This window comes from Acipenser ruthenus, chromosome 3, assembly GCF_902713425.1.
Source record: "Acipenser ruthenus chromosome 3, fAciRut3.2 maternal haplotype, whole genome shotgun sequence".
NCBI classification, from domain to species: domain Eukaryota; kingdom Metazoa; phylum Chordata; class Actinopteri; order Acipenseriformes; family Acipenseridae; genus Acipenser; species Acipenser ruthenus.
Genome location: NC_081191.1, coordinates 67226613 through 67249036, shown reverse-complemented (window position 1 = coordinate 67249036; position 22424 = coordinate 67226613). Strand labels below are relative to the sequence as shown.

General features: G+C 39.5%; 1 protein-coding gene across 1 annotated transcript; it reads right to left on the bottom strand.

The window, feature by feature from the left end:
• Positions 1 to 1790: 1790 nt before the first annotated feature.
• On the bottom strand, positions 1791 to 22202 carry LOC117435442 (EMILIN-2-like). Its single transcript, XM_034058592.3, has 9 exons — positions 21862 to 22202; positions 20806 to 20883; positions 18855 to 19030; positions 16150 to 18057; positions 7754 to 8038; positions 5265 to 5309; positions 5126 to 5173; positions 4352 to 4486; positions 1791 to 3309 (listed from the first exon to the last, which is right to left on the bottom strand). The coding sequence occupies exons 1-9, from the start codon at positions 22020 to 22022 to the stop codon at positions 2972 to 2974; spliced, it is 3174 nt and encodes a 1057-aa protein (XP_033914483.2). The 5' UTR covers positions 22023 to 22202; the 3' UTR covers positions 1791 to 2971.
• Positions 22203 to 22424: the final 222 nt, after the last annotated feature.

Genomic DNA, 22424 nt, shown 5'->3' with positions numbered 1-22424 from the left:
TTTCTGCATTTTATAGAAGTATAGATGCTGCTGTAAACATAAATATAATCACATTTGTTCTATTTATTAGGGGCAGCTCATTTTTTTAGTAACAGCAAGAGCGGCTGGTTGAATTTGTTTTCGGTGTTTGATAGAGCACATCCAGATTATCCTGTGTATCATTTCTTGAGTCAGAAATTGATAAATTTTTTTACTTGCAAAAGAAAGTCTACAGCGACAGAAAGTTATACCGAGTCCCTTTGGATCATTTTATGTTAGCTTTAATAAAAAGTTTATCATTATTAGTTATTATAGTTTTACCTTTCGGTTAATGCTGTAAACCTTTTTTTTTTTTTTAATTTAGTAGTCGCCAATTGATTTTACCCCGTTTTTCTCCCAATGTGAAATGGCCAATTGTATTTAGGCTCAGCTCCCACCCCTGCGTTGACTTGGGAGCCCCCCCCCCCCCCCCCCATTTTAACTGACACACATAATTATGCTGAGGTGGGAAGTAAATATTAATGTGGTTCCGAAGCATCCAAAGAATTCTTTTTTTAAGAATTAGGCCTACTGTCGGTATTCTGCCCTTAACCAGCAGTTTGCCAGTCTCAAACTGTTGTGACATAAATTATAAAGAAGGGGAGAAAATGTAATTTGTTAATCAGATTAGTCTGCCTTTATTTGCAACTGTGGTACCATTCAGTAGAGTGAAAATTGTTTAAAGGTACTTGAGCTGAAACCTCCAGACAGAAGGGTTATTTAAAAAAAAAAAAAGGTAGAAAACCACACTGATGTAAGCCAACAAATTAGTTGAGGGTATGTTTACAAAAAAATACTAAAACATAAGCAATTTCTTTTACATGTTTTTTTCTGTAAGAAGTGCAAAAAATATATATATATATATAATAAATATATAAATGCATTAGGAAAAATACCAGCTGACACTGTCCATTTCATAGCGTACAGTACTGTACATAGGGAAAATATGGCTATTGAATAACTGAAGCACCTTAAGCAAAAATTGTACAACCCCACAGTCCATGTATGTTTGTTATGATTTTAATTACAAAAAATGCAAGAATTGCATACTAGTTAGTGTATTACATTTTTACATAGAGTGGAGCCCAAAAGTATTGACACCCTTCTATGTTTTTCAATTCAAAATGTCGTGATGATATATTATTACTACTTAGCAAGTGTGGGTATTTATGTACTACAGTATTAACATTCTCAGCACTTGTAGAGTAGTTTTCAGTTACGTTAAGACCTATATGAGCAAAATATGAATGTGAAAAAAATCATTCAATTTGCAATAGTGTTGTGTTTTTTTTTGTCTTGCAGTTCTAAACCTAACAAAAAAGCAAGAATAAAAGAAAATATTTGATATTTTTCAAAAGTTATTAAGATTAATTTAAATTGATGTTTTAAACAATAATTTTTAGCGTAATCGAAATGTTACAAGTGTTGAGAAGAATTTTCATGTGTACCTCAAACTTCTAGTATACGCATGCTCCAAGTGGTAGTATCAATGTGAGCTTGAGATAGGAAGGGGTCAATACTTTTGGGCTCCACTGTAAAAATCATGCACTGTTTTGAATAGGTAAGACCAGTTCTTTTGTTCTGTTCTTGTATTGTCATTGTACTGTTAAATTACTCACTTTGTTTCTAATTAACTGCATTAATATGCTTAAACACTGCTTAAAACAGAAACATCCATAACCCAAAGCACAGCTTAGTTAAAAAAAGCCATATATATATATATATATATATATATATATATATATATATATATATATATATAATGTAAAGACATCAGTGACATGATTTTCAATTCAAAGGGATACCATTTTTTTTTCCCAATTATATTTAACAATAGTGACATGTATAATTTACAATAATAATACAATATTGCCCTTTGGAAATAGATATAAAAATCTGTTACAGTACATTTGTAACAAAGTGAAAAATGGACATCTTGCATTTATGTATTTCTTTGAAATCAGAATAGTCTAAATACATTTATTGTGAACATCCATTGTAATGTAATAAACAAACAAAGATGTCTGTGTTTTGAAGTAATATACACATGCTGCTTCAGTTCACAGGAGTTGTCCCTTCCATGGAAACCCCCTGATTGAAACAGTCACAACTCTGCAATTTAGTTGCTGCCTTTGCATCCACGTGGTCTCTTCCAAATACAGTACAGTAATCTGTCGCATATCCGACTGTGGTGAGACCAGAGTAAGGGTGGATATGTAAAAAGGTGGATGAATGAATCCTGTTTTAAATACCATTATACACAGCTGTAACAATGACTATATTCACACAATTATTGTTTTGGGATTCAGCTTTTATTAGAGAGCTCTCCTAAATCCCTTGTTTAGAAAGATACAGGGTATTAATGCTTGTGACAGGGTAGCCATCTGCCATGTGGGTGCGTGCATTTGCTGCTGAGTGACAGGCAGGAGATCGAAACGGAGGTTGAAGTTGATACGCCCCACAGGCGAACAGGATTATTTACATATCAACACACTGAACAGCTCATGTGACACTACAAGCAGTGACAGCGCACAGAGCACATGCAAATCAGTGCACGAAAATTTTGGTAGGATCTACAATCTCTGAACTAATCTTCTCTGTTCAATAATAAACTAACATTGCTGAAGAGGTTGATCGTGGTGGATAAATGGCTAGGGCAGATATGTGACGGATGACTGTATGTATGACACTAAATAAGTATACAGCATAACACTTTTTCAGTAGTACAGCGGTTCTTGGAAACTATGGGGTTGCTTACAATCCATTGTCATTAGCATGGCAACAAAACTCTGCGACTGACTTTCAACATGTAAACAACCTGTGTGTTTTGGCAAAACAGGATCAAGTGATAAAGAGAAAGACACATACAGGTTATATAGAAATATATTAAGGTTCCAAAAAAAATTCTTAGCTTTTTTTTTTTTAATCTAAAGTTTTAGTTCACTGTTTTCTGTTATTTGCGGGAGGGGGGTGGATACAGAAACACTCCACTATAAGTGGATAAGATTTCATTTGATCGTGTGTACGCCAGTTTGCCTGCTGTCACTACTAGACTCACTTCATCCCCCTGTTTCAAATTAAGAATCACATTGAACGTGCCGGTGCCTCCACAGGCCTTCTGCCCCAGACTGGGTTTGTTGTATTCAAGCAGTTCCTTTCTGTAGCCAGATGTATCCAAACGAATAACACTCTCGTGTGAAACGGACAGCACAGCTTCCACACGTTCATCCCGCTCTGGTACTAGAACTGCACTGATCAGGTACCGACCCCTATAGGGGGCAGTGAGGATACCTGCAATAAACAAGAGATTGTATCTTAATGTAAAAATCCTACGTGAGTACAGCGGTAGCCAAAACCAGCTATAAAAATGGCAAAATATGGCGCGGAACTCTCCGCAATAAAACTGAAGTCAATGCGATATGCAGTTTAGCACACTAGAGTGCGTTATCTGACTGAGTGAGCACACCTAAGCAATTTGAAAGTGATATCTCTTCTACTTTAGAAGGAACATGCACTTAAAAATCACTCAGGAATTTGACAATTGGACAATTTTTCAATGTTAAGGCCCCCAGCAACACAGAAATAATAAAGTGGTGGTACTTATTTTGCACAAATTCTACAAAAGACCTACCTGGCTATCTGTACAGAATAATTCATAGGCTACTGACATTCTAAATATAATTTTTAAATCCTCAAAATCACTCCAAAATGATATACATCACAAAAGGGGGTGTATCTCAGCAAATCTTCAGCATTGAGCTTAAATATTTGGCCTGGTTTCAAATCTGACCTGTATCTTCCACTACACCAAGCATAAGCAAAATCAAAATCTTGAGGCAGGGATTTTCCTGGATTTTGGTTGATTTGACACGCAATTACCCTATATCTAAAGCCTATTGCAGGATATCTTGATAGGTAAACATTACTCAACAAGGTATTATTCTCTTAGAGAAGCAAGAACTCTGTGTCATAAAACAAAGTTTAAAAGACTAGCTTCTTTGAGAACACGTGTGGGGAAAAAAAGAAGTGTCATCTTTCTCATAGTTTGTTCTAAATCAAGCACACCAATACAGCCTAAAATAACATACAACTATACATCTACATAATTTTCTCCAACCTTAAACTACAATTTTAACTTTACATAGGTTGAGAAATAAATCCTGTTGTTGCATTCATTCAAAGTAAACAGTCAGCACAGCCCTATTGGTAATGTATTTCAACCTTCACCATATTAGCTTAGCAAATACAACTGGAAACCTCACATACAGCCTTGATTCTGCGTCTATCTTTCACTGTTACAATGAACCCCTTTCCTCTTCAGGTGCACTGTTACCTGTGCGTGGGTTGTAATGGCCTCCATCATTCACGAGGACCTTGTTGAAGCGGATCACTCCCACGTCCCCAGGGAAGGGCTTCTGAGTGAGACCCGCAGAAAAGGAGAAAGGCTCTGCCATGTCAAAGCTGCTGCCTACAAATAGAGAAAGCATGTTCATTCAGGAGACATTCAATACACTGCAATTAATAGAATATAGATATAAATCAGGTAGTTGTGACCCTTACAAAATCTTTTTTTAACATCTTTTGTGAATCTTTCTTAGCCCCTGCAGTTCTGTTGTGTAAACGGACCTTGTCTGATACTGCTGAAGGCATTATAATAACTCAGGTGCTCTTAGCTTTTTATTATTTGTTTACTTAGCAGATGCCTTTATCCAAGGCGACTTACAGAGACTAGGGTGTGTGAACTATGCATCAGCTGCAGAGTCACTTACAATTACGTCTCACCCGAAAGACGGAGCACAAAGAGGTTAAGTGACTTGGTCAGGGTCACACAATGAGTCAGTGGCTGAGGTGGGATTTGAACCGGGAACCTCCTGGTTACAAGCCCCTTTTCTTTAACCACTGGACCACACAGCCTCCCATCTCTTACTAACATCTGGGAGACATACCACCCCAGAGTCCTTTTTTCTAACCTGCAGCTTAGTTCAGTGTTTATTTTTCAGTTGAGGGAGGGGTATCTGCTTTAGTAATACATTTCAAATTACAGTGCAGTGCTTCAACAGTTTAGTAGGGGAGTAGCAGAGGTAAAAAAAAACGCTTCAAACTTTACCTGGAATTACATTAGGTTTAAAAGATGTGGGCTTAAGAGGAGGGCGGCCTATAGAAAAATAAAGAATTGATCAAAGTTATTTAACATTTTTAATCAAAGGGTAAATGTTGAATCTAATTGACTAGAAAATGCATTTTACCTGGCATAACATCAGGCTTATAAAACGTGGGAGTAAGAAGATAACCTATGTGGAAAAGAGAGAGTTGATTAAATGTATAATAATATGAAGAAAGAAATAAGAAAGCAATAACACTCCAGTGTTTAAATATGGTCCAGGCCTAGCAATGTTTTTCAAAAGCCTAGGTGTGAGGATATTGCACCATATTTGAACACTCTTCGGTGTGCTAAATCATGTAAAATTGTGGCCCAACCCCACATCACCTCTCAAAAGTAATTTGGTTGACAAGTGTATTGGTCCTAGCCATATGGTATGGTGACTCATGTGCACAGGTTGGAATACTTGCAAGTCAATAAGATTGCTTTTTCTTTCCTTGTCATTTTAAAACATAAAATAGTAGTTTAAGAATGTGATTTGGAGAAGAATGTGTAAGGAAAGCCTCTTTTACTAACTGAAATACTGAGGCCAAATCAAGAAATCATTAGGTTATTATTATAACAATAGTTCCCTGAAATAGAAATGTAACCACTACCGAATGGGTATTCACCTCCTAAAGACCTTTTTATTCAATACAGTGTGATGAATCTGTTGACTCGAGTGACACTGCTCAGCTGGCTGTATTTGTTTGAATGGTGTTCGAGGACTTTAGTGTGAAAGAATAGTTTTTCACATTATTGCAATTAAAAGCTAGATGGGTAGATATTTATAATGATCTTAAAAATTATTTTGCTAGAAAAGAACATGCCGCTCGAAAAGCTTGTGTCAGTAACAACGGATGGAGCCCCCACAATGACTGGATGTCACATGGGCTTCATGGCATATTGCAAGACAGACCCCGATTTCCCGTTTCCCTAAACTAGCACTGTATTTTACATGAAAAGGAACTTTGCAGCAAAGCAATGGGATTTGTCCGTTATGACTCCTGTTGTAAAAATAATTGACTCAATTCGAGCTACAGCCCTACAACACCATCAGTTTCAAACACAACTCAACGTTTCTGCTGAGTATGGTGTTTCTGCTGAGTATGGTGATCTTTTGCTTCACATCTGTTGCTGGATTAAAAAAGAAAATCTGGGAGGGATACGGGAGGCGGTAGGCTCATTGTCGAAAATTGACTGCCTTGTTTCCCCTACTATTGGCCAGGGCACTTGCAAAATTGCAGTGGCCCTCTTGATCAGTGCTAGAAGCTCTGCTGACAGGGAGAGCTTAACCGCAGGAGCGTGCTGTCAGACTCCACATCCTCAGACAGGAACACCAGCTCCTGTTCGCCCACCTCCTCAGGCGGTGATGGACAGTGTGTCCTCCTGTGACCAATCTGTGCTTGTAGAGCCCTAGGGCCCCAAGGGGACAGGTGGGGTAGGTGGCGCAGAACGTTCCTGCAGTAATTTTGCAGGAACAGTTCCTTGGTGGGAAACAGCTGCCCAGAGCTTTTCCATCTGAGGATGGTTTCCTGCCTGGGCCACTCTCCCTTCGCACAGTGCCATGGGGTGAGGATGCAGCCAAATGTCTCGTATTTGGGCAAATTAGCAAAACGAGAAATCAAATAAACTCCATCCAGAGGTATGCAGCCTGTGGGTGACAGCACAAAGTCATCTGACTTATGTTGCTGGATCCCTGGGAAGGAGGGACTCGAGCGCTGGCTGCAGCAGGATGCAATGAGCACCAGGCTGAAATGCACACAATATGCATAATTAGTAAAAAAAAACTATTACAGTTATGAGTTTGATATCACATATAATTTGTGTAAAAACACAATGAATGTGAATATATACAGATAGAAGCAACAAAGTACTTAGTACTGAACAAGACTCTCCGGTCCTGAAAGGAAAAACGGTGCTGAGATCTGTGAACATCTTTTTGTGCCCTCGGGGACAGGGCCATGACTGCATCAGACTCAAAGAGCAGCTTTGGTATGCAGTTTTCAGGATTCGGTAAATACCCATTCAGTAATGATTACATTTCGTACTTGAAAGGGAACAGTGCTTTAAAACTTTATATCCCAAGGGAGAATACACATTATTAGTGTTTTTCTGCTTAACTGGTTTGAATGTGTGTGGAGCTTTAATATGAAGTAGTGGTCCTATTTTGAGGAAAAAAACAACGGCATTTTTTTCTGAGGGGTGTGGGGAATATTGGGTTGGCAGGGAGGGGGTTAAAAAGGGTTAGTTTAGAATTAATGATGCTGTTGTGTAGTGTGGGATTTTGTATTGTAAATAATATGCGCATGAGCACTGAAACTGCAGCTTTTTTGGTCTCATGGTCTCGGAGTCTCATTGTATATGCTACCCGGCCACAGGGGTATAAAACAATTTGGTTTTCTTAACAATATATAACTAGGAATAAACTACAGTACTCATAACAAATAAACTGATCCTATCTGTGCCTGGAGTAAATTATTTAATGTGTGTTTTATTGTTAAAACTTGTACTGTTCCTTCTGCAGCCTTATAATATAATGCTAGTACACTTTATCAACCGTGAACTAAAATGTAGCTCAGTTTTTTCACTTACCTGGTGCTCCTGCAAACCCCTTCAAGTCTGGCATAAATCTATCAGTGCCTTCAGGGAGAACGGACACTTTCTTTAGAACTGTCCCTGGGGGACCTGCTTCCCCAGTCTCCATCACCACCTCACGTTGTCTCGGAATCACGGGCACACGTGGCCTAGTGGTCACTGGCACATGTGGCCTGGAAATGACAGGCACATGTTGTCTGGGAAGGACTGGCTCATGTAGTTTGGGAGTAATGGGACGAACTGGTGCTCTTGGCATTGTTGGGAGACCTGTATCCCCTTTTTCTGCAAGTGGTGAAAAAAAGGGTTAAACCTAGCTGTGAAGCAAAGCACTGGTATTATGCTGCAATTAAAAGATCCAGTCAGACTTATTATATATTTATTGACAGATAGATGATGAAAATTAGTGCTCAGAGCAAAATAAACAAAGTGCAAAAAAAAATAAAAAAATCTGCTCATACAGTATGAGCCAGTATTAATATGATATAAGAACATAAGAACATATGAAAGTTTACAAACGAGAGGAGGCCATTCAGCCCATCTTGCTCATTTAGTTGTTTGTAGCTTATTGATCCCAGAATCTCATCAAGCAGCTTCTTGAAGGATCCCAGGGTGTCAGCTTCAACAACATTACTGGGGAGTTGGTTCCAGACCCTCACAATTCTCTGTGTAAAAAAGTTTTCTGATCTGAATGCCCCTTTATCTAATCTCCACTTTTGACCCCTGGTCCTTTTTTCTTTTTTCATGTTGAAAAAGTCCTTTGGGTTGACATTGTCAATACTTTTTTGAATTTTTAAAGCTCGAATCAGATCGCCGCGTAGTCTTCTTTGTTCAAGACTGAATACATTCAATTATTTTAGCCTGTCTGCATATGAAATGCCCTTTAAACCCGGAAATAATTCTTTGCACTTTTTCTAGAGCAGCAATATCCTTTTTGTAGCGAGGTGACCAGAACTGAACACAGTATTCTAGATGAGGTCTTACTAATGCATTGTAAAGTTTTAATATTACTTCCCTTGACTTGAATTCAACACTTTTCACAATATATCTGAGCAATTTGTTGGCCTTTTTTATAGCTTCCCCACATTGTCTAGATGAAGACATTTCTGAGTCAACATAAACTCCTAGGTCTTTTTCATAGATTCCTTCTTCAATTTCAGTATCTCCCATATGGTATTTTTATTGCCTGCGTGCAGTACCTTATACTTTTCTCTATTAAATGTCAGTTGTCATGTGTTTGTCAAGTTCTGAATGCTGTCTAGATCATTTTGAATGACCTTTGCTGCTGCAACAGTGTTTTCCACTACTCCTATTTTTGTGTTGTCTGCAAATTTAAAAAGTTTGCTTACTATGCCAGAATCTAAGTCATTAATGTAGATTAGGAATAGCAGAGGACCTGATACTGATCCCTGTGGTACTCCACTGGTTACCTTGCTACATTTTGAGGTTTCTCCTCTAATCAGTACTTTCTGTTTTCTGCATGTTAACCACTCCCTAATCCATGTGCATACATTTCCTTGAATCCCTACACATAATGTAACTTAATGTTAGTTTTCAACTGAATTTGAATGGTTTCAATAATGTTTTCTTCAGTACAGCTTTGTCAAACATTTTTGTCTTACAACGGGTCATGACTTTTGTTCAGAAAAAATGTTTTTTTAAACTTTGATTTGGATGTGTCACACCATTCTAAGCAATTGGCTACTCCACTTTAATTTCGTAACTTTTTCAGTAGTGTTTTACAAATTAAAACATAATACATTTCCCAACTTTGTTATGTGTAATCTTATGCATAGACATAGCTCAGAGGTGTTAGTGTTTAGTGTTGGTAGTGGGTTTGATTCTAAGTCTGCTTTTATATTAATTATTCCAAAGATATAAACCGATAACTGGTAGTGGGACGTGAAACTGGCCAAGATCCAGACCTCAAAAAATAAACTCCTCGTCCTGTAAGCCTGTAGGCCTCAGAAGGACTTCAGACTTCGAAGTATGGGGCTTCCCTATACTGAAGCTGGCAGAAATTAAAGGAAAATAGTAGCTGCTTTTGACACAGAATGCAAATACAGGATCTTATCTTTCTTCAAACCAGGGAAGAGCTGGGTTGCTTGAGTTAAAGGGGTGCCTGCTGGCTGTTAGGCAATAAAGAAAATATATTAAAAACCATGGCTAAAAATCCAGTGTGTTAGTAGTTACAAGAATCCAATGCCCTGAGTACCCCATTAACTAAGGATCACAACCACACTTACTTAGTGTTACCTTTGGTAAGGTCCTAAATTTGTGCTAATTGTGGTCTGAAACCAGCTTAGGGTATGCTGGTATGCTATTAAAGTACCAAACAATAAAAAGGTTTACTGCTGTATAGCATGCTTAAAGCATATCAATGTGTCGTAAAGCAAAGATTAGTATTGTAAAACGAAAAGAAGTGTGGTAAAGCATGACATATGCTGAAGGATGGTTAATTCAGTGTCAATCTGGTAAACTACCTTACATATAGTCCTACTGGTTTCAGAAGTAACTGGATTCATTGCCAAAAGACAAGGCAATCCTTTTGGCTTATAAAAACCCAATGATCATATGGACCTGATTAAACAGCTCAGCAAGAAGACAGGCCCTGCTGGCAGCCTCTGAGGACTGGGCCCCACTGCAACCTTACACCATGGGACATGTGTTCACTTTGAGCCTACAGTATATTTCACTTTGTCTTTTAAACTTATCACGCAGATAACTGACATCCCACTCAGATCTTTGTGGTCAGCATTCTTATCAGGTAAGCATTTGTAATTTTAAAATGCCTGGCTAAAAAGTTACACTATTGATAGTAACAGGTAATTATTTTTTTATAAAATCATAAATAAATAAATATTATGAAATATGCAAACTTTAGCAGTATTTCTGAGAACTAGTGAATGTGTATTTTGCTAATCATGTAGAGTGGCATATTTCTATTTTATACGTTAATATATGGAGCCTTGACTTTCCAGATTTGCACTTCTTTCTTGTCGAAGAACCACATTTAATGCAGCAGGTCCCCTTCATAAAACAGAAAGAAAATCAAAGATCTTATAAAAAAAAAGAGCAACATGATGGAAAGGAAACATCAGCCACAAATCTCAACAAGAATGTGCTCAGAAATCGAAGACATTATTTTTTTATTTAAATACAAGCTCTTTTACGTGCCAACATCTGTAAAGTTAACATCTGCTTGAGACTGGAAACAGTCCTGCAGTTGGAAATCACTGGCAATGTTAAGTAGGTGGGGGTGTTTTCATTCCCCAGCTGAGCTGAAATAAACTGTGTATTGTAATGCGAGGCACTCGAGGGAAATGAGTGATCATGATGTAATCTGTATACAGCTATAGCCAAAATTTTAGCATGACCTAGAATTTTAGGATTGAGACATAAAAAATAAAACTATATGAACATACTTTAGATATTTTATTCAACATTATGTAACTAAAGAAACTACAAAATGATATTGTAACAGTCTACCAGAAGCCATTATAGTAGTACAGTATTTTAAGTTAGATTTCGAAATGTCACATTTTAAATTTTTTTCAGTTTTTATATGGGAAAACTACAAAGCGGTATGCAATTCAGTATGTTAACGTAACATTATTCAGTACGTTTCATTCGACTTTAAGAGCAAAATTAGTTAATGCTATAGGATGATGCAACACTTTTGGCTAAAGCTGTGCAGCAGCTCATCTGCTAAGAAGATAACAGTCTGCTTTCGGGGTTTGGAGTAGAAGAAGTGAGGGGAGATTCAACTTTATAATCCTTAGAAAACAGAGCTATAATTATAACTTACTCCTTCAGCACAACAGTTTCCTTTGAACCCCCCCCCCCCCACGCACATATTATAGAAAATTATCACATTTTACCAAACTGCTTTTAAGTTTGTGTTGACCTTTTGAAGAGCTGCATGTGATTCACTTTGTGTTTTTTTTTTTTGTTGTTTTTTTTGTTGTTTTTTAAATTTAGTCGTTGCCAATTATTTTTATTATTTTCTCCCAATTTGGAATGGCCAATTATTTTATTATGCTCAGCTCACCACTACCACCCCTGCGCTGACTCGGAAGGGCGCAGACGAACACACACTGTCCTCTGAAGCGTGTGCCGTCAGCCGACCGCTTTTTTTCACACTGCGGACTCACCATGCAGCCACCCAAGAGCTACAGCGTCAGAGGACAACGCAGCTCTCGGGCAGTTTACAGGCAAGCCCGCAGGCACCCGGCCAGACTACAGGGGTCGCTGGTGCGCGGTGAGCCGAGGACACCCTGGCCGACCTAACCCTCCCTTCCCCAGGGCGACGCTCGGCCAATTGAGCGCCGCCCCCTGGGAGCTCCCGTCCTGGGTCGGGAAAGGAATAGCCTGGACTCAAACTCGCGACGTCCAGACTATAGGACGCATCCGGCACTCTACGCAAGTGCTTTTACTGGATGCGCCACTTGGGAGCATATGATCACTTTGTTGTATGTTGATCTTGTTTAATTATATTAAAATCCTTTTTGAACTGTTGATGCTGATGACACCTTGGTCGACCACAAGCTTCTCCTAAATGTCTTGGGGTCTAATACATACACAATCTACATCAGATTGAACATTAATAGGACATTGTATAAATTAGAAATCACTATTAATGCTGCCTCTAGCCACTAAGAAGCAGTGTGGAGTAGTGGTTAGGGCTCTGGACTCTTGACCGGAGGGTCATGGGTTCAATCCCAGCTGGGGGACACTGCTACTGTACCCTTGAGCAAGGTACTTTACCTAGATTGCTCCAGTAAAAACCCAACTGTATAAATGGGTAATTGTATGTAAAAATAATGTGTAAAAAATAATGTAATTGTATGTAAAAATAATGTGATATCTTGTAACAATTGTAAGTCGCCCTGGATAAGGGCGTCTGCTAAGAAATAAATAATAATTATTATGAATCATACAAGTGTGATTTATATGACTGATAGTCTATAATGACTTTGTTTCAATGCATTTTTTCAACATGAGTTAATATAGTTAAACTTCTACCGGAAAAAAATATATACTTGGAGTACTGTAAATGAGGTCTAACAAGTGTGTATATTTGACCAATTAAGCACAGCGAGTTAAACATTAACCATGTCACTAAGGGGTCTCTATACTGACAATGAAATCTATGAAAGATAAAGCCTGGTTTCAATTAAGCCAACTCCAGCCTCAGTATGTAACCCCCATTACATACTTTTTCCAAGCATGTGATGCTTTAACTTTATCCACCCTGTTTATGAAATAGCAGTGACCCTCTGCCACCCTTTGCGCATGCTTCCTTACTAGTTTATTAGCTGGAATATTGTATTACCCTTCAGGTTGAATAAATGCTGACCTGTAGGAAGAGGTCACACTCATATATCTGGGTAGGTTTGTTTTCAATTAACACAAACACAGTAAGCTTCTTTGTTGGCCAGGAAAATCACATCAGTAATATTAAGAAAATCTAGATAAGAGTGTACAAAAGTACTAATTTATCCTTCTCCACCTTCTCTCCACTCTCAGACTCTGACCTCCCTGCTCCAGGGTCACAAACCCACCACATGTGCCCTGGACCCCCTCCCCACTCACCTCTTTTAAGCTGCTGCTCCTGCTCTACTTCCCTTCATCTCCTCCCTCCTCAACACCTCTCTACTTTCTGGTCTCTTTCCCTCTGCCTTCAAACAAGCCTCTATCACTCCCCTCCTCAAAAAACCTACGCTCGACCCCACCTCCCTCCAGTGCTACCATCCTGTCTCCCTCCTACCCTTCCTCTCCAAAACCCTGGAGCGGGCTGTACACTGCCAGCTCTCTGCTTTCCTGCCCAACCACTCTCTTCTCGACCCTCTCCAATCTGGCTTCCGCTCTGCTCACTCCACTGAAACTGCCCTTCTGTCTGTCACTAACTCACTAAACTCTGCCCAAGCTGCCTCTCTCTCCTCTGTCCTAATTCTCCTCGACCTCTCTGCTGCCTTTGACACTGTCGATCACTCTATTCTACTATCCTCTCTCGCTGACCTGGTTCTCTTCCTACCTCTCCAACCGCACTTACCAGGTAACCTGGCATGGAGCAACCTCCACACCTCGCCCTCTCTCAACAGGAGTCCCCCAAGGGTCAGTCTTGGGTCCCCTCCTGTTCTCTCTCTACACCCCCTCATAGCATCCTATGGTTTCTCATACCATTTCTATGCTGATGATGCTCAGATTTTCCTCTCCTTCCCCACCTCTGACTCCACCATCCCCTCCCGTATCTCTACCTGTCTGTCTGCTATCACCTCCTGGATGCACTCGCAACACCTCAAACTCAACCTCTCTAAATCTTACCTCCTGTTCTTTCCCTCCTCCCCTCCTCTGATCTCTCTATCTCCGTTCCTCTGGAATCTACCACACTCTCTACCTCCTCCTCAGCTAAGAACCTTGGAGTCACCCTGGACCCCTGCCTCTTATTCCCAGCACATCTCCACTCTGGCACACACTTGCCAATTCTTCCTGAGCAACATACGAAGAATCCGACCCTTCCTCACCAACTACGCCACCCAGCTCCTGGTCCAGGCCCTGGTACTCTCCCGCCTAGACTACTGCAACTCCCTCCTGGCTGGCCTACCTGCGTCCGCCACCCGTCCGCTCCAGCTCATCCAGAACTCTGCTGCCCGCCTGGTGTTCTCTCTGTCTCGCTTCGCCCACGCTACTCCACTTCTCTGCTCGCTCCACTGGCTCCCGATCACCGCTCGCATCCAGTTCAAGACTCTTGTACTAGCCTACAGATGCCTTGACCAGACTGCACCCAGCTACCTCCAGACCCTCATCTCTCCCTACACCCCCACTCGACCTCTCCGCTCCGCCTGCACTAGAAGACTGGCTCTACCTCCGCTACACTCCCCTGCCTCCAGAGCCCGCTCCTTCTCCACCCTTGCTCCGCAGTGGTGGAATGACCTTCCTACAGATGTCAGGACTACCCAGTCCCTGACCACCTCCTCAAGACTCAACTCTTCAGACAGAACCTGTAGAACTCCTCTTTTTTTCCCTCTGGACACTTATCACTCTTCCTTAAATGCGCTTTACTTGCTCTTATCTGCCCCCTATTTTACTGCATTTAATCCTGTAGAGTACTGTAATCTGACAAGTGTTATCTAATCTGTAGTATTTTGTATTTAATTATATCCTGATGTAACTATCACTGACACTGTTATCTGCTCCGTTATTGAATCGTATTTTGTCATACTTGTACTTGCTAGAACCAAAGTCATTGTATTTATCTTGCTCTTAATTGTATTATTACTTGTACTGTGATTCTTGAAATGTATTTTTGTTTACGACTGTAAATCGCCCTGGATAAGGGCGTCTGCTAAGAAATAAATAATAATAATAATAATAATTGGCAGTCCAGCACAGACTAAGAGTGCTGTTTAAAACTGTGGCATAATATGCTTTTACCACTTGTCTTTTATTTACCTACCATAGTATATGCTGTACAGTTTAAGGAAATACATAATAAACTGTAAGCAGTAATCATTTTAAAATATAATTTTGTTAAATAATTACATAAATACTGAATATTACATAACATGACTCTTGCCTTCAACATGTATTGGAACACAAGTTGCCACAGAAGTGTTGGGAGTGTAGTGCATGTTTTATTTTTCCCCAAAGAATATCCATTGTCCTTTAAAATGTATTTGGATACCCTGCAGCTGTTTGTTAGTTGGCTATAAACAAGATGTAGCCTGGAAGGAGCTAGTTGGTGCCCAATAAACCAAATACCTATTTGAAGTTGTTACCAAGCTGTGTCAAGCAGAACACGGCATTACTGCAAGCAGGAAGGATGAATAAACTGGCCGCACCCTGCATATGCAACATCGTTTTTCCACATGGGCGTCACACATTACATAGCAGAAAATGTTTTCTTCAATAGTTTCTGGCACTTCTTTCTGACGTCTTAATCTGATCAAATAGATTGATTTCCTATATATGTAGTTTTCTATTTACTGAAGAATTACATTTTATATCAGGCTGATGTAACAGATTAATGTTCAGCATACAGTACTTTACATTTTTTTTCAAAGACAAGCAATGTGGAAACCACCAAGACAAATGGTTTTGTGTTTTATCCACTGGATATAATTGGCCTTACCCTGACCACATGTATACCAATGTATAGTGTTAGTAGAATTCCCAAAACGTGTGTATTTGTCCATAGATACAAATGAGCTACCTTTGTTCCTACTATGAACAATAGGCTTCTGCTCACCAACAATTCTACATTTACTTAATAAAAGTAAACGTAGAATGTCTTGTTAGCTCTGCTTGTGATTTAAGTAGCAACATCACAAATGAAGACTTGGCTTAATTGACATGCGAGAAGAAAGCAAAACGCTGGTAAATGCAGGACCTACCTGGAACGATCTGCACCAATTCCTTAATGTTGTTAGTGATGTCAGAGACCTGAGTCTGGAATTTCAGTACAGAATCCTTCAGTCCAATGATGTCCTTGGAATGAGACCCTATGGTTCCATTGATCTGGTGAACGCAGTTCCACAGGCTGGTAACATGTTTGTTGAGGCCATCTTTGATCCTCTGCAGGCTGCCAGATATAGTATCCAGCTTGCTGCACACATTCTCAATGTTGCTCACTCTTCCATCCACATTGGAGACCTCCTTCTGGATGCCTTGGGTGCTTTCTTTGCATTGGCTGAGATCTTTGTTAACCTGGGTTCTTAGCTGGTCCAGCTTTTTCTTTAGCTCGCTGACCTCACTACTATTTAAGACATTTTGGGAGAAGAGGTTGTCCAGTGCCTCCTGCATTTTGCTAACCTCTCCCGTTAGGATGTGCTCCTTCTGTCCACATGTGGCGTTAATGTGCAACAGATCTACTGTGTATTTACTCATGGTGTCCCCTAGGCCTTTTACAGCACCATCTAAACCATTGACATTATCCTTCAGGGAATTGATTTCTCTCTCAATTGCCCTAATGTTATGGTGGTTGTGATGGACTGTCCTGATCTCTTTCTGGACATTGCTGTCCAGTGTTCTGAGCTTTGCTGAATTTTCATCTATTTTCAATTGCACGTCATTTAACTTGTTATTGAAGGTCTCTAAATTGCTTAGGACATTTTCCATACCTTCTGTATTGGATTTGCATTCTGCAAAGCAGAGTTTCTCCACTCCTTTTAGCCTGTCCTCTAGACGTTCAATCTCATTGTTAAACAGTTTCTTATTGGATCCCAGTTCACTCTGTATTGCAGATACCAAGTCAATATCTAATCCATTGGAGGAGCCATTGCTTAACTCAACAAGCATGTTGCCATACTGGTCTTCGATAGACTTCAGCCTCTCATCCAGCAATTCCCTCAGACCATCCACCTCTTCTGCAATATGTATGTTGAGTTTCTCTTCTATGTAAAAGCAGTGCACTTCGGAGTTCTTCTCAGTGATATTCATTTTAGCCTCAAGGTCTTCAAGGCGTTCAGCAAAAATATCTTCCAGTTGAAGCGTTGTGAAACGCGCCACTTCATTGTCCAACCTTGCGTTGAGTGCCATGTTGGCTTCAGCAATGCGCTGGACCTTTCTATCAAGGTCATTCGTCTGGTCTTTAACTTGGGAACCCGAATTACAGCAATTAGTCTTTTCAGTCCCTTGTGATTCCTCCATTTTAGACCTGAGGTCACTGATCTCTTTCCTCAGATCAGCCTCCTTTGTCTCTAAGAGTTCTGTTAATCCAAGGTACTTGGTTTCTTGATCTTCACACTCTTGTTGCACAGATAGTATTTTGTGGTCGCAGGAATTCTTCAGATTGGCCACCCGTGTCTCAATTCCTTCAAGCATCTCAGCTCTTAGCGTGTCAAACTTGCTGTCTATGTATGCCTGATGAATTTCAAAAGATGATGCAGTAGCAGGAGGGCCACGGACAGCCTCCATGAGCTGTCTTAACTGGCCATCATGGCCATTCACCTTCCCATTCAGGTCTTCCAGCATGACACTTTTGCTCGTCAAGGTGTCCGAAACATCATTAAGCTTAGACTTGATCGCTTCCATCCCATCCTGCTCTCTGCCATACCCAAAGCCTGGTAAGTGAATGCTTTCAGTCTCCCCTCCAAGGGCACTGTCAGGCACATTTAGATTGTTTAACAGCGTCACCAGCATTTTGCTGGTGTCCTCCTGGATGTTCACTCTTAGGTTATCATTCATCCCTGTAATGGCAGACTGCAGTTCAAGCACAGTCTGGGAAAGCCGCTGCACCTCATCCTCCAGCTGCTCTATTTTCTCTCCTTGATTATCCTTGGGTGCCACTTTTGAATCTGGTACTGCAAGTAAAAAAAAAAAAAAATCATTGTTAATATTGAAAAACTGTACATAAACTAATCATAAATGTAATGCAAATGGTGAAATGGCATTATTTTCTACAGGATCGTAAAAGCCCCTGAAGCATTTCTTCAAGCCAACACGTGCAAAGAGCGCAAACATTTCTATATGCTTCCAAATTGGCATATGTTCTGAATACTTCAACAGACACATATAAACATTTAGATGCAGTCAATTAGACCGTGAAAAAAGATGTCTCAAAGGAAGTAACTCCCATAATGAAACATACTATGACTAGTCTCTAAAGCATGTCAATGTCAATAAAGGAAGCGTGTGCTGTGAAGTACTGCAGTAAAAAAAAAAAAAAACATATGATGCATAGAACTGTATATAGCCAGGGTTATCCAGCTTGTAGTAATTGCATTCAATTGATCAATCAGTTATAGTATGTTACAGTTGGGCATGCAAAGCTTCAAACACGTCATGAACCAGTGTCTAACTTAGCCAAACCACTGACATGCCAGAACCAGGCCACCCGGATCCTAACAGGAACTTACACAAACTGTTAATGACACCCTAATTGGATGGCCTTGAAACCTGTGGCGTGGAGTGGGAGCGCTTTATTAAACCTGACCTGTCTACCACTTGCAATATTTTTGTATTGTTTACATATTATTAGTAAGCAGCCATGTACTCTGTTTTATTGAAGCAATAGTACCTGCCGATGAAGGCTCTACCGTGTGATTACCGTTGTGTCTCAAGCCAATTAATACTTTAATAGGTTGTAGAAATGCCTTACTTGAGCCATGTTGTATTGGTATGGGAGCTCTATTTGGTCCCAGGGAGGTTTGTTTTGGTGGACCTTTTTTGACCTCTTTACAGTCAGCACCTCTAAAGCCAGGACAACATTTCCATTCCAGTTCTGTAACTGTCTTGTATGCAATCTTGTATGTGGGCCGGAGATTAGTTTGATATCTAAAAAGAAAAAGAGACATTTTCCCATGACAGCGACAGGATATTAACTGACAAGACACAATGTTAAAAGACAGCTTTCAGTGTGCTTAACCAGCATTACACTTCTCTTTGTTCCTACTGATACATGGTTGTTATAACAGACTGGCTTTAATCACAAAACTGTCAAAAAAATGTTGTATATAAAAAATTAACTCTAGGTGTCAGCACTTTATAAAGAATAGAAGTCCTCATCAGTAGCATCAGAGCTATCCTCTGCCCGCTGTTGAACTACAGCCTCTACCGTTTCCTGACTGATAGTCTTCTGATGTGAGGCAAGTCAAGCGTCTATTCATATCTCCTCTCCACCTTGTCTTTTGCATTCCTCCATTTTGTAGCTTGGTTACCGCTCGGTGATTAATCTTGCCCTCACTCCTCTGTTCTTCATGTAACATGACCTCAGATTTTTGCAATGTTATTTGCTTTGTGTAAAGCACACAATATCATAGTTTATATATCGCATATTATATCAGTAATACAACCTTTTTCTACAGTTTTATACATCACCTAAATAGATTGAAGAGTATAAAGTAGTAAAACATAACTGTTACGTAACACAATATTAAAGCCAAAAAAATACACTCAATTAAAAAATAAACACAGTTTGTTACTCCTAACAGCTGTTATCTATTTGGTTAACAAAAGTTGTAATGTAAAGTAGCAAATAATATTTATACATTTTTTAAGTCTTAGATGGCTGGGAAACTAAATCTGAAACTGAAAGAAGATCAGAGATTCCCCATTGCCCTGGAGCTGGTGTGAAGAGGCGTTATCAGCATTAAGAATGTTGCATTTCGATTCAAACCATGTAGTGCTTTGTCACTCGCAATTGAGACTACACTTATATTACAGACTTTTTTGATTTATGAAACATAGGGCATATCATTGAAACCCTATTTGCATAATAATGTACAGCTAGTGTGCCCTGCGATGGACTGGCGTCCCGTCCAGGGTGTAGTCTCGCCTTGCGCCCTATGTATGCCAGGTTAGGCAGTGGCTCACCGTGACCCTGTAAAGGAGTAAGCCGTTAATGATAATGGATGGATGGATGTACAGCTAGTTGGCTGCATATGTGAACACTGAGCAGATTAATAAATAAACTGCTTAAGTAGACCAATACACCAGGATTGGTCACTGAAGCATAGGGCTAGTTTGTTACTGGAAATGTGATTTCCAAAATTTGACCAATGTGTTATTTCTATACATTAAAAAAAAAAAAATAGTATCCTTATAAATATGTCTGTGCTCGTGTTACCCTCGAACAACATACATTACATCAAGAGCAAAAATCATTTGAACACTAATGCATATCATAAAATCCCTAAATTTAGCATATCATTTTAAAGTAAAGTGTGTAATATACAACTACAGAGTGGAAGAGGGGTGGTTACCAGGATGTCCCAGCTACAAAACCCAATATTTAAACAAACTCCAGATGGCATACCTTGCAGAACATTTTTTTTACTGTCCCATACTGACTCCTTGGAAGAACTGAACTAATGAATGTGCTGATTGTGTATAAAATAAAATGTGTTGTAATATTTCAACTAGATTTATAGGCGACAAAAGATACTGTACAACAACAGCAATAAGTCAGGACGTCCTTTTCCTTCCCACGCCCTCATTCTGTAACCCACAAGTGAGTCACGCAGCTCTCCAGTGTTTCCATAACCAATATAATAAAAACACACAAAAAAAAAACCAGACATCTCCACCCAGTATTCTCAAAGGATACTTACTCTTCCTGCATATAACGTCCTATCCCATCCAGCACAGCACAGGTCACATTCTTATATACTATATGTGCACACCAGTTCCTTAAAAAAAGAAGATGTGCACTGGTATTATTATACATAAGAAGAAAGCAAAAAACACATAGTGAGGTCTGTTTCACAATAGCATTCAATTCACTCAATCCATAACAATAAACGTCAAACTAAGCTAAATCAACCTTAGTCTGCCGAGGCTATCATTGACTGCTGGTCAACCTAATCAGAAATGGCTAAAACGCCTTTATCTGGCCTCTTTGTGCCGATTTACATTTTCGAAATTGCGTCAGTTGTAAAATCCTCCAATGCAGGGTGCAATTTCCGCAGATTTGTTGAATTCCCTTCGCTTTTCCTTTAATTTTAAAATAAGACATTGTATTACGGTTTCCAGATTGATGTAACTGCTGGGTTAAGTAATTTGGATACATCTTGTACAAAGTAGCCTAACATAAAATTGTGCGTGGACTAACCTAAATCCTATTGAATTGAAATGAAGCATCAATTCAGGATACATGCAAAACTTACTGATGTAGGCGATTTTAAATTAGTAGCCAAAATCATATTCTCGTTCATGCATTATATGTACTTTATTAAAGCGTGACTAACAGTTTATTGCTGATACTATAGTAACCACCCTTATCCCCTTGACATAATTGCCTAGGTCCTAACGAAGCTAGAATTGGGTAACTCACACTTGTTCAGAAATTATTATTTTCAAACGGTACAGATACTAGAATAAAACTCCAATTGTTCAAATGCGTAGTTATTACTTCATCATGAGTTGCCTTGTTCTAATGGCCTCCTTAAATTAAGTTCTGACTAGCACAAGCAGAAAATAAGAACCCAATGCATTGTGAAATCCCGGTACCTTAAAAATAGCTATTGGCGTGTATGAGTAGGTAGTATTATTGACTTACAATAAAGATACCGGCATTATTGTATCTCGCCCACTACTTGTATTGTAATGCTGCATTTCAATGCTTCTTCAACTAAATAAATAAGATGATGTTTCAGCAACGTACTTACTTGTTTCCATTACTGGGTCTTCTTGCAGAACCAGAATAAGCAGCTCCTGTAGAAAATATGTTATATCTTGAAGAGGACTGGGTCGCATAAATCAACGAACAACTGATCAGGATACAAAAGATGAGTAGATTCAGTCTTGTTCCAGTCTGCATTTGTTTCATTTTAGAAGTTTAATCTTCACATACATAATATCAATTGGAAATAAATAAAAGTTGTGGCTTTGTTATTCCCAGAGTAGTGTGTTCATCAACTTCAAGGATTAAGTTATGCAGGAATTCAGAGGAGAGAGGGGATCCTCTTTCTCAAACAAGGTATAGACTGAATTACTTTCTGGGAGTTCCGGAGTAATTACTGACTATTTAGATGTGACGTGAAACTCCAGTCCACAGGGGGTAAGCGCCCCCCCCCCCCCCCCCCCCAGCTCCCCTCCCCCCCCTTAAAAAAACAAACACAATAATAAATAAAATCACATTGTCTCGCAGAATTCTAAATATATGTTTTGGACACAGCTTCATCAGATCTTTAGATTCCTTTTGGTTGTTAAAAAAAATATAGAAAGTATC

Bases quoted from the DNA above. Each gene is read 5' to 3' on its own strand.
- LOC117435442 (XM_034058592.3), bottom strand. From the start codon at position 22,022: ATGAAACAAATGCAGACTGGAACAAGACTGAATCTACTCATCTTTTGT. The intron at 18,058-18,854 runs GTAAGGCATTTC...TTTTACTTGCAG, and splicing joins ACCAATACAACATGGCTCAA to TACCAGATTCAAAAGTGGCA. The intron at 5,174-5,264 runs GTAAAATGCATT...ATTTTTCTATAG, and splicing joins TAAGCCTGATGTTATGCCAG to GCCGCCCTCCTCTTAAGCCC.